Source organism: Ischnura elegans, chromosome 2 (genome assembly GCF_921293095.1).
Source record: "Ischnura elegans chromosome 2, ioIscEleg1.1, whole genome shotgun sequence".
NCBI classification, from domain to species: domain Eukaryota; kingdom Metazoa; phylum Arthropoda; class Insecta; order Odonata; family Coenagrionidae; genus Ischnura; species Ischnura elegans.
The window spans coordinates 110344660-110357334 of NC_060247.1; the positions used below are offsets into that span (position 1 = coordinate 110344660).

The window sequence follows — 12675 nt, forward strand, 5'->3', positions numbered from 1 at the left end:
TGAATTTATCTTCTTTCAGCCAGACAAATGGTTTGGTGGGGGGAAATGATGATGTTTGGGGGGGGTGGGAGGTGGGGGGGGTTGGGTTGTGTAACTGTTACCTGCTCTGATATTTTGATTTCCATCCGAATGCATCGATAAATCATGCATATCATTAAATCAGCTGTATATTTCGTCTTGCAAACAATTATGAAAGTTAAATTTTATTAACACTTATTTCCGTTTACATGCTACCTTTCCGGACATATGTAAAAAAAGAGGGTAGTTTTTAGATTAAATATTGACGTGATAGATAAAAACTGGGGTCATTTTTTATCCAGGGACCATAAATTGGTGAAAATAAAGCCTCAGATTCATGGAAACAAGCTAGCTGCTCCCCTGAGTATTTTATTGATTGTACTGTTGAACTGTAATTTTCAGGACCTCTTGGAGCCTGCATTCGACTGTTATAAAAATGAATTTTCTGAGGAAATGATGAGTGAAACAAGGCGATTGGTCGGAACAACCACTTGTGTACCATGCAAACATTTGTGCAGGTAAGGTTAAATATCCTATCTCTTGTTTTATGTTTTTAACCTTGACCATGTTGATGTTTAGATACACCTCCTGAGAGAGTATTTAAAAATTAAATTTACACAAATTTTCAAAATAATTTTCCCTATCATCTACATTTACATTTACACCACAATACCATCCCACATATACGCCTAAAAAGGCGTGTGGAAAGGGATGTTAGGACGCCGTTTACATAAAAATCAAATGCTCTACGAAAATGCTATTAGCATTTATTAAAGTCCTTTATACTTCGGAGGAAGTTGTGGGCAATACATCTTCATTGATCATTTATTATGTTTTTTCACGACATACCCCCAAAGAAAGTTGACAAATGGATGCGATATAACAACACATACCATGCCTTTGATTAAATGTTATATAGTTTCATGCACCAAATTACTGTAACATCGTAACATTGCAACCAAAAAAAAAACAAATAACTCCACGATAAGAAGGTCTATTTACTCGAAACGACATTTTAACAACCCTGAGGATGAGCCCCGAGTTGGAGCTCGAAACGTTGGAAATAATTTAGTTTCTAACCCGTTCGGAATCGTGAGAGAAGATTAGCCACAGAATTCGATGGGATTGCATCAAAGTTTTTTTACTGATTCAAACTTTTTTATTTCGCCACCTTCTCATTATTGAGGGGCTGAGAATCCAAGTGATTTTTTCACTAAACAGTGTTAGGTGCAGAAATTTATGAACGAAATATATTCCGTTTATCAGAAGTACAATATCTATCCTGCTGCTGACGTTGAGTGGAAAATCAAATGAACTACTAAATGTCTGCTTGATCTCGCCTGTTTTCTTTACTTAATTTTTGCACCTAACTGTTTAGAAAACTAAATTCTTTGTATATCTTCACTTCTCACCCCTTTATGTCAGATCACCGTATAAGGCAAATTAATAATTCATTAAATTATTATCACTATTATTTATTTATTTCTTTTTCTTGACCTTAATTTTTAAATTATGACTAACGTCTTGGAGCATAGGCGGATTTAGAGGAGGGGATTGGATCATGTCTGTTGAGCAGAATATGCAATTTTTACAGCTTTTTGCTCCAAAGGGTACCTCGGTGATAAAAAAAGCTTTTTTTCAATCATTCACTGTGTGCCGTTTCTCCGGAGATGAGGAAGACAAAGAAATGCAGCGACTCCTTTTTAAGGACTCCAATTGAGGGATGTAATTATTTGGTTGCTCCACGAGTTTTTAAATAATTACAACAAATTTTCAAATTGTATCCACATGAACTAACCATTTTTTTCTGCTGTGAACTAATATTTGAAAATTCTCGCAGGAGACATGACCAGATCTCAGCCTGCGTGAGGCAAGGTGTTGAGCTTGGGAAGGATATCTCGAACAAATCAAAAATCATGATTCCGTTTACCGGCCAGTTAATTGATACTACACTGCATATCCTTTGTGACAATGAGGATGAAATGTTTCCTGGTAACTACGTATTTTGTATGAAGATGCGTATTTTCTTGTTTTTTTTTAAGATAAATCTTCGAAATATCAGTTATAAAATGTACTTCTCATTGCATGTTATATTGTTATCATTCTTAAAAAATTTTAATATCATATAAATTTATCTTTTACCTCAAAAATTCTGCTGTCTTCTAATTTTCAGTGGTCACAAATGAGGAGGGACTATGTTTTCGGAATGCCACAGATACTTGTGATCACCACTTAGATTTCATCCACAATATGGAAGTTGTTGCATTCTGTGATTCTGCGAATCCTGATACTGATCCGTTCACCCAGGAATATATGTGTCGGTATGTCTGAAAGCATGTGTGGTAGTTGCTATGGTTAAATATAATTACCATTAATCGGTTATAAGAATTCCAGTCATTCTGCTGATTTTAATTGAATTCTGCATAATTTTCTACTCTTAGATTCCCTGATTGTTACTGGTTAAATAATATTGGCACGATAATTTATCGAATTCACAATATATTTGCTGCAATTATTTTTATATTATTATTATTATTTTGTTCTTTAATTTTCTTCAGTTTTCACTGAGTAGCTTTAGTGTTAAGAGCACGGGTTCTCACCAAGGTAACTCTTTGCTGTTGAATTGGGTTGAGAAATTTTCTCGTGATATGACAGGTTGAAATTATTACAGCCTTTTGCAGTTTGATGTATGTATTTGGATGGAGGTTGAGTATTTTGAAACTATTTTGTATATGTTTTGGAATGATACCGGTAGCTGAGATGACAATTGGAGCTATATAAACCTGTTCCATATTCCATATTCTTTTTATTTCTATTGCCAATTCTTGGTACTTGTTAATTTTTCCTGTAATTGTCTTTTCGATGTTATGCGACAGTGGCACGGCAATATCAACTATGTAGCAAGTTCTATATTTCTTGTCAATTAACACTATATCTGGTCTATTATTAACTATAGTTTTATCTGTTTGAATAGGCAGATCGTAATAGATTTTAAATGCGCCGTTTTCAAGCACTGTTTCAGGGTGGTACACATAATATGGGGTCTTAGTATCTATTAACTTGTGCTGGTAGGCCAGTTTTTGGTGGATAATTTTTGCAACTTGATTAGGTCTACATAAAATTATTATTATTATTATTTGAGTTTATGCACTTTCTCAGCTGATTAAAACCAGCTGGAAATATTCACCTATCCCAAGGTCAATTTAGGATTAGGCTCGGATGCTAAGGAAGAGAATTCACCCTATCCTACACTGTCCGATCATGCCCGACCCAGGAATCTTCTCACGATCTAGCAGGTCTGTAGTAAAACAGATTTTTGGCCGAGGTTAATCAGTTGTTTTTTAATTCCCAGGTCTTCGACTTCTTTTTTGAATCTTTTAGACAAGACTCCCTCCGCAGAGATTATCAGTGGGTGTATGCTGACGTCTTTCAACTTCGAAATATTTTTTATTTCACCGGCTAAATTCTGATATTTTTGTATTTTCTCTCTTTCCGTAGACTCAACAATGTGATTTAGTGGCACTGCTACATCGACTATGTTTGCTCTTTGCTGTAATTTGTGGATCAATAAAATATCAGGCCTATTGTAATCTATGGTTTTATCTGTAAGTATCGGTCTATCCCAGTATAAGATGTGTGTATCTGTCTCTAGTACGGCGGGAGGATGGTATTTGTAATATGGTGGAGTATTTTTTAAAAGTCCATAGGTAGTTGCTAGGTTTTGGTGGATAATTTTGGCCATTACCAGCAAGAGCTGAGCACCCCGAAGTTATGTGTTCAATGGATTCACCCGTTTTCCCACATTTTCTACATTTATCTGCAATTTCAAGTTTTAATATATTTTTTTCATAGTTGTGAGTTCGTATAACTCTGTCTTGAATTGCCATCACAAACCTTCAGTCTCCGGGTATAAATAGCCATCTTGGAGCCATTTCAGAGAGGCGTTTCTGTCAACCCAATCCTCCTGTATGACTGTTGGGAACTTTCCATGCAAGATTTTAGACTTCCATTCCTGCTTCTGTTGGTTTAGGTCTGGTATTTGAATCCGATCTTGGTTCTCTCCAAAATTCAATGGTGTGTATCCCACGTCAGCCTTTATAACCTCTTTCATTAATGCATCTTTTGACGATTTTAAGGAGGATTTCATTGACTGTTCCTGAGATCGGCATTGTCGGAGAATATTTATTAGGCCTCTACCTCCTTCCTTTCTTGGGATATATAACCTAATTACTGAAGCCTTATCATGCAAACATCGGAATTTATTCAAAAGTCGTCTAGTCAGTCGGTCCAGCTCATTTAGATCCGTGTCAGACCATTTTAAAATTCCGAAGGAGTAAGCCAGCACAGGCACTGCCCAGGTATTTATAGCCGTTATCATGTTCCTTCCAGATAGCTTTGTGTTCAGGATCTTCGTCACCCGACTTTTATATGCATTTGCTCGGGCTTTCTTTAATTCAGTATGGTCTATCCGATGATTTTGATAAAAGCCTAAGTATTTATATGAGTATAATAATAATTGTTTGCTAGTCTTTAGCTTTGGTAACCGGGGCCTTGCTGTTGGATGAAGACCAAAGAATTCTATAATCGCCTTTTCAACTTCATTTTCAGCTCTCAGGTTCCTGTTTTCGTTTTCACCCTCAAAAGCATTACAGACGTATGGTTCATTAACAGTGATGTCCGTGTCATTTGCAGGAGCATTACGTACAGATTGGTCTATAGCATAGTTGGAGCGACGTGCGACGTCCCGTGCGAGCGACGTTGGAGGGGGGGGCGGTGCCAACGTTCTAGCATTCCATCAGCTTGAGGATGGTAGCTTGTGGTAGGGTGAAGAGCAATGCTGTTGGAGGTTTGGTGATTTCAGGAAACTTGGCGAGCAGGCGGTGATACGCTGTTGTGCCGGGGATTGTCCGAATGCTGGCCTGACGAGAAAAAGCACGGTGTCCCTGAGTACACAGGCCAGTAACTTGGTCGATGAGCTGGGCAGTTTTTAAATCCGGAACCAGGTGAAAATGATCGAGGAAATCCGCTCCAATGAGTGGCTCGCTGACTTTGGCGACGGTGAAACGCCAGACAAAATCACGACGAAGGCCTAAGTTGAGTCGGAGTGGCATCGTCCCATATGTGCTGATCCGGGATTCGTTGGCCGCGGAGAGATCGTAGTTGGTTTCGACTCGTCTGTCGTTGCAGAACTTTACCGGAAAGATTGACAGATCAGAGCCGGTATCGACGAGAAATCGATGACGGGAGTATTTATCAGTAATGAAAAGGCGGCTGCTCCCTATAGGGCGGGCGGTGGCCGCAGTCACTGCTCGCCGCTGGAGTTTTTCCGTAGCTCGGGAGCAGGGCGCTTGGCACCTCCTGGCTGCATTACCGAAGCGCCGATGGTAGTAGCACAAGCTGGCGTCGTCGGCTGGGTGGTAAGTCTGGGAGGGGCTTCTGGACCGTGAGGGAAAATAGTCTCGGCTGCGGGAACTGCTGCGTGAGCGCCGGTGCTGATCGTTTAGTTGCGAGAGGAGAGCCGTTAGCTGTTTTTCGAGGCTCCCCAGTCGTCTGGCCAGCGAAGAGAAATCTGTTGAGCTTGTTGTAGCGCAGACGGCGGGAGCTGAAGTGTCCGTTGAGCTGGCAACAGCGTTGACGGCTAGGGCTGGTGGTGGAGGCAGCGGTGTGATCTCGACGATCCGATCGGCGATTTTGGCGAGTTCGTCTAGCGGCAGTGTTGTCTGTGCTTGCAGAATAGCTTGGACGGTAATTGGAAGGCGCGTCAGCCATATTTGTCGCAAGAGTGTATCCTGGATTTGGAATGATCCGTTGAGTGAGCGCAGATGGCGTAGGAGTTGCGACGGCTGCCTATCCCCAAGTTCTTCAGCCTGAAGAAGTTGCCTAACCCTCTTTTCCTCGGAGAGTGAAAGGCGGCGGATAAGTTCATTCTTCAGGTGTTCATACCGGTTTTGAGCTGGTGGATTTGATAGAATGTCTTCCACTTCCTCGGCGAAATGGTTGTCCAATATGGAGACGACGTGGTTGTATTTAGTCTCTTCCCGTGTTATGTTGGCAAGTGCGAACTGCGCCTCGGCTTGTGCGAAACAAACTGAAGGCTTACTTGGCCAGAAGGACGGTAGTTTCACGGCTACGCGGCATGCCTCCTGTTGATTGGTTGCCTGGAGTCGTGCGGCATTTGCTTCGGCGTCGTGCTGTGGTGGCGGAGGTTGCGAAGGCTGCTGCTGCGGTGGTTGCTGTGGCGGCAAAAGTGGCTGCGGTTTTTGCTGCTCCGCCGCAAATGCCTGTCGAAATTGTTGGGCCTGATCGGCGAGGGCCTGCTGGTGTTGTCCAACAAGCGCCTGTTGTGCTTCCGCGTGTTGCATAGCAGCCGTCTAGAGTTCTGTTCGAAGGTCGTTCAGTTGACGAGTAAGCTCGGCGATTTCTTCGTCCTTGCTGGGCATTGCTGGTTGCGTTCGTAGTTCGGGGTCACCAATGTAGCAGGCGTCGAAGTAGGCTGCTAACAATGAAGATTCGATGGAATGGTTTGGACGATGTTTATTGAATTGTGTACAATTCCACACTGAACTGCCGGCCGAAAGGCCGCAGTATTTATTCAGTTTGCCAACTTCCAGTATGTTCTATCTTACTGTTCTTGAACATTAAAGAAACTTCTAGAAGGGAATTCTAGAAGGCCAGAAAAATTAAGTAATAAAACATTCCGGCACGGAGAATCGAACTCGGGCCGCCCGCTTGGGAGGCGGCCGCGCTACCGCTGGGCTATCTGGACTGTTGGTTAGGAAGCGATGACGGAGCGCGATTTAACTTGCCTCCGGGCAAGCGGTGTGGCGGCGAGGCAGGAGGTGCGGCCGCCACATATGAAATAAATTTTCCCGTAAACGGTGAACTGATATGAAGGGATGAGATTCCAAAGGATACATAGAATTTTGTTTTCTTAGGTACAGTACTTACTTACTTAAACGAACTTAGGTACAGGAATTAAGTAAATAAAACAGACGAGATCAAGCAGACATTTAGTAGTGCATTTGATTTTCCTCTCGATTTCAGCATTGGACAGAGATACAACCTTATCCCTTGCCCTCCAAAATTTTGTATATTTCGTTTATCAATTTCTGTACCTAAGACTGTGTACTAAAAAAATCACTTGGCCTCTAAACCCCTAAGTTATGAGAAGGTGGCGAATTACAAAAGTTTGAAGCAGTAAAAATATTTGATGCATTCCCATCGAATGATGTGGCTAATCTTCCCTCGCGATTCCCTATGGGTTATAAACAAAATTTTTTAAAACATTAAAGCATTTAAACATTTAAACATTTTTAATTTTTTAAAGAGGTCTATTTCTCAGGAGGTGTATCTATACTTCACCATGGTCAAAGATAAAAAAGAAAACAAGACATTACACATTTATCCTTACCTGCAAAAAAGTTTGCATTCTAAACAAGTGGATGTTCCAACCAATCGCCTTGTTTCCCTCATCATTTCCTCAGAAAATTCATTTTTATAACAGTCGAATGCAGGCTCCAAGAGGTCCTGAAAATTACAGTTCAACAGTACAATCAATAAAATACTCAGGGGAGCAGCTAGCTTGTTTCCATGAATCTGAGGCTTTATTTTCACCAAATTATGGTCCCTGGATAAAAAATGACCCCAGTTTTTATCTATCACGTCAATATTTAATCTAAAAACTACCCTCTTTTTTTACATATGTCCGGAAAAGTTAGCATGTAAACGGAAATAAGTGTTAATGAAATTTAACTTTCATAATTGTTTGCAAGACGAAATATACAGCTGATTTAATGATATGCATGATTTATCGATGCATTCGGATGGAAATCAAAATATCAGTGCAGGTAACAGTTACACAACCCAACCCCCCCACCTCCCACCCCCCCAAACATCATCATTTCCCCCCACCAAACCATTTGTCTGGCTGAAAGAAGACAAATTCATCAAGGCCGTTCTCATTCCTGGGCAAAAAAGGAGTTTGTGTGTGTGGGAAGTTAGAAGGATGACAATGGGATGATGCATAAAAATTGAACTGAAATACACTGAAGCAAACAATCGCCCCAGCTGAACCACAATCACCCAGTAGATTTGCTCTGAGGAACAAAAACATTTTTTTTGTAACTCCTCAATCTTCCGCCGACTTCCGCTAGGGAAGGCGCGAGGGTGTGGTGGGGCGTAAGGCAATGAGAGGCGCTGGAAATATCAGCTGACGGTGAATGCGGTCTGTGAGCGACTAGCTCGCCGTTAAGGATGAGACGCCCGGCTGTAACTCGCGCAAAAGTATTGTATTCCTGAAAAACTGTTAAGCGGACGTAAAAGTGGAGAAAATTGTGGCTCCAAAGCTCTGTAAAATTATGCGTTACCTCTGAAAATTATGTTATTATTTAAAATAGGGGAAATTGAATGCTATTGCATTTATGCTCTGTGAATGACCTCTAAATGTTAAACAGTAGGACTGAAATTCTTTGTGCATCCATTCTGCTTTCCATAGCAAAATTGAAGAGACAGAAATCCGAGAAAAGTTCAAATAAACTACTCCCTACTATACTTACGACGCGAGAACTCGAATATGTTTTGGAATGTCAAGTAGATTTTGTTTTATCGAAATAAAAAAGAAATGCAGCGGCAGATTGAATTATAAATTTTCTGGATCTAATGGATAGCTTTTGTTAAGGGAAGTCCAAAAAGTGGAAACTGTCGACTTAAACACTAAAATTGTCCAAGAAATCCCAACCTCATTGCTGGAATATTTTAAAAACGAACATGTAAAACCCTTGCCAAATTGAAACTATTAGATAATTTAATAAATATCATTATATCATAATAATAATGAATAGTGTAATCATTAAAATAGTTTTAAATTTCTACTGTTTTTAATAATGTTTTCCTACAACCAGGAGGTTCTTTTGTCAAACTATTTAATATATGGCTATTTTGTGGAAAGTGGTCGCATTAAGATGGGGTGAAGTACAATAATAATAAATGTGATGGAAGAAAAACTTAGTGAATTGGTGGAATCTACTAGCTTGTTCAAGTCACGGTGAAAATTGTATTACCCGCAAATAGACAAATGGTTTTCTGGTTTAATGAATATTGCACGAAGTCAACATGATCTTCCTTCATTTTTCTGTAATCAAACCTCCCTTTGTCATATATTCTACGATGGGATGCGTATAAATTTAAATTTATTCCAACGTAAGAATAAGCAATTGATTCCATCGGCAGAATTATGGTTAATGCGAATGATCATGACTGGAAATATGTTTATGGAATTGATCTGACTGATTTATTTTTTTTTTAAACAGGAAACTAGCTGATTTTCTGGATTGCTTCAAGGAACTCATTGCATCATGCACAGAAAAATTAGTGAAAACTGCAAGCACATTTAAAACTAAATTGTTCAATTCTGATGCCTGCGCTGCATACAATTGACCTAGTCATCTCATATGGAAACGAAGTGTGCAAATAAAAAAACATTTCTCATCAGAAGTATCTCAATAGTAATAAGGATATAGCTATTTGGCTGAAGTACCTAATTATGGGATATGTACTCCTTACATTTCATTTGAAAAAGAGATTTTAATTGATATCCAGAATTGGAGTACCAATACAATGCTTCCACGATATGTAATGGTGAACCTTAGTTGGTGTCTCCTTATTCCACTCCTTGGTGTAAACCTGTGAGTTTCCAACCAATAAATTAAAAACCGTTGAGTGCAACCCTATTTATTTATAAAACCTAATACGAATAACGACGGATCCATCACTGCTCTGTGATGCATAGAATATTTTGATACGTATATTCCCATTTGTGTTGTTCAATTAATAAGAAAAAATGAATTATTCATACCACCCAAACTATTAGTGACGAATAGTTCTACACTCAGAAAAAAATTTGATGCAAAAGTAAGCGTAATTTGCTATTATTTATCACAGTTTTCACTTTTACGAGTGATTTATGAAAAAAGAGTCTAAGCAAGATGGATTAATGTCAATCAGATGTGTAATACTTACTGTGACACTTTGAAAACGCAAATTTTACAACCACTAAGTGTTTAAAAGCTCATTGACATCATTCCCTCGTGTTACCTGTTTGGACAGATTAAATTATCAAACCTCCGAAGGTTTTTAGCCCCTCCTCCATCCAGTCGACTTCTGCCCCAACTCTTCTCACGTCTTCTTCGACTTGGTCCTTCCAGTAGAGTTGAGGCATTCCCAAAGATCCTCTTGGAGATATATTTCTGATACAGATTATATTATTGTGGTAAGTCCTCTCCTCGATTCTTGGCCTGCCCTCTTGAGATTTGTACTCTTTATTTGTACCACTGTGTCTGGGTCTTCTCTTCTTGATTTTCAAAATACATCTCATAAATAATTACTATATATCAAGTGTAGTATAAAGAAATATACTGCATAATATAATAAAGGTTGTGTCTATAAAGAGTTTTCCTGGAATTAATGCAGTTTATACCTAGAGGAAAGTATCATTATAATTTAGAGGAAGAGTTACATAAGTTAAGCAAACAAATCCGCGAAGGCAACACCGTTTAAATCGCTTTTTTTCTTTTCCAACTCCAGTATTGACCTAATAATACACATACGGCAATATCAATGGTACAATTTGGACGAGTTAGGCATATTTTTAACAAATTTAAACAAGTATGTAAATACATGCAAGATTTATCATTGAATCTTTAAAGAAATAATTTTTGATTTTTGAAAGATTCACTTCACTCATGGAAAATGGAGATCCTTATATCGATCTTTTCTAGATCCTGAATAATCTCTAAATTGAGGGTTATCGAAATAGTAGATAATTCCATATTGTAATGTTTTGTGCATGTTAGCATGATTAAGTGCAAAAGCATCAGGATTATCATCGAAACCTGTCTTAAAAGAGGTTTTTTTAGTTTATTCAGATGCTCTCACGGCCATCTCTATGGTAAACCTTGAAAAGATTCTATCAGCCTATTTAAAAAGTATTGCTTCAGTTTTAAGTGCAAAAGACTCCGTCAATTTTATAACAATTAAATATGTATTTTTTCCGTCTTTGGCATTTCTTCCAGACATTTTCCATTGTATTATCAGATGTTGATAAGTTGATTCAAGGCTGACAGTGCAATGGATGTGAAGATGTGAATAAATTTACCGTATAAATATACTCAAGGTTTCAATTTCCACGTATTACAATGTCGTAAACAAAAATTCAGTTATTTCATGAATGAAAACAGTAATCTTATATATATGATAAATATTTTAACTAATGGAGATAACTTACTACCAGTAGTAGGTATTCTCCAATCAAAAGGTTTCATCCTAATAATCTTAGAATGGACGCTATATGGCCATATTGCCCAAATTGTATACTTAATTACGCAAGGTGGACTTGATAACTAAGTTTTCGTGGGGCACGAATGGGGTAGGCAGGAATGCTACTATCAATTCCTCAACCCTACGCAAAGCTCTCACAGTTATAATTTTGCAATTTGTTTAAGCTTATGCTATAATACGAAATAAGAAAATTGTACTCTTGTTGGCAGTTTTTATAAGGCTTCATTAGAAAAAAAACTTACCAAAATCTAAATCATTATTCTGTAAATAGGTAACTTCCCTACATATCTCACACGAATGTTAATGTACCTAAAGAGTACGAAGATCCTTTAGCCTGGCATCCATTGGCGAAAGAAAAATATTCTGGAGCACAATTAAATATATTTCATGGGTTTCCACCACTATTAGAAATTAAACTGTGGTTGTATAACATAGTACCGCATTTTGACAAGGCCGGAAAAATGAAAATTAATCACCCCTAACATTACTACTACTTACTCGACAGATATTGCTTACCGACTGGAAGCAGTTACTTTAAGTGAGCCAGTCTGGCTTCCTTATGTAGACTTACTGCCGTAATTACTGCTGTTTTCATGAGGATTATTTTTCAAAGGGTACTCAGTGATATAATTTTGCTGCATGTTTGTGATCAAACTGATCTCTGTGATCATCAAAGAAAACAATAATGCTTTCTGTGTCGGTGTAAATGAGATGGAAACATTTTGGGGTGTGTTACTGCTTACATCGTACACACAGACCACCTCTCACAGATAAAGAATGCATTGGTCTGTTGATGAGTTCTCGGGTTCTCCTTTCATAATGGGGAGTATTGCCAAGTAGCTGATAAAATCCAACAACCTTTCCTGATGTGAGTACGAAATGGGGATAGGCAAACTGAAATTAAAATACTTAATAGGTACATATGTTTCTCAGCGAAATGATGATTCTCTCATAGTAAAACTGCCATGCCAATCACTGAAAATGCAAATTGTTGTTGTAAATTCATAAAGATGCCCTTAATGGTTTGTTCATGCAAATTCACAAATTGGAACCTGGATTAGAATTTGAAGGGACGAACTAAGGTTCACAGGTAAATCATGAAAGCGATGGAATTATACACCAAGTTTATAACCAAACGTGGTATCTATTTCGAACTAAATGTTGGTCAAATTTATCGAAGATGAGATGCTTGAGCCGAAATACGAGATCTCCATTGCTATTTAGACACAGAAACGAGAGTAAACTTGCAACATTCACATATTTCTGGGATGACTAGGTCAATTGTATTCAGCTCAGGAATCATGATTTTGTTTTAAATAGGCT

General features: G+C 38.6%; 1 protein-coding gene across 3 annotated transcripts in view; it reads left to right on the forward strand.

Annotated features, from left to right (window-relative positions):
- LOC124154400 overlaps positions 1 to 12675 on the forward strand; it is a 54521-nt gene that overhangs the window by 6496 nt on the left and 35350 nt on the right. Inside the window, exons 3-6 of one of the 3 annotated variants that reach the window (XM_046528103.1) lie at positions 421 to 536; positions 1859 to 2010; positions 2192 to 2339; positions 3517 to 3554. In XM_046528103.1, coding sequence (XP_046384059.1) covers positions 421 to 536; positions 1859 to 2010; positions 2192 to 2339; positions 3517 to 3535 — 435 coding nt within the window. In that variant the 3' untranslated portion in view covers positions 3536 to 3554. Of the gene's footprint in view, positions 1 to 420; positions 537 to 1858; positions 2011 to 2191; positions 2340 to 3516; positions 3555 to 9326; positions 9742 to 12675 lie in introns of those variants that run through there. The other 2 variants (XM_046528101.1, XM_046528102.1) reach the window with 2 other exon arrangements.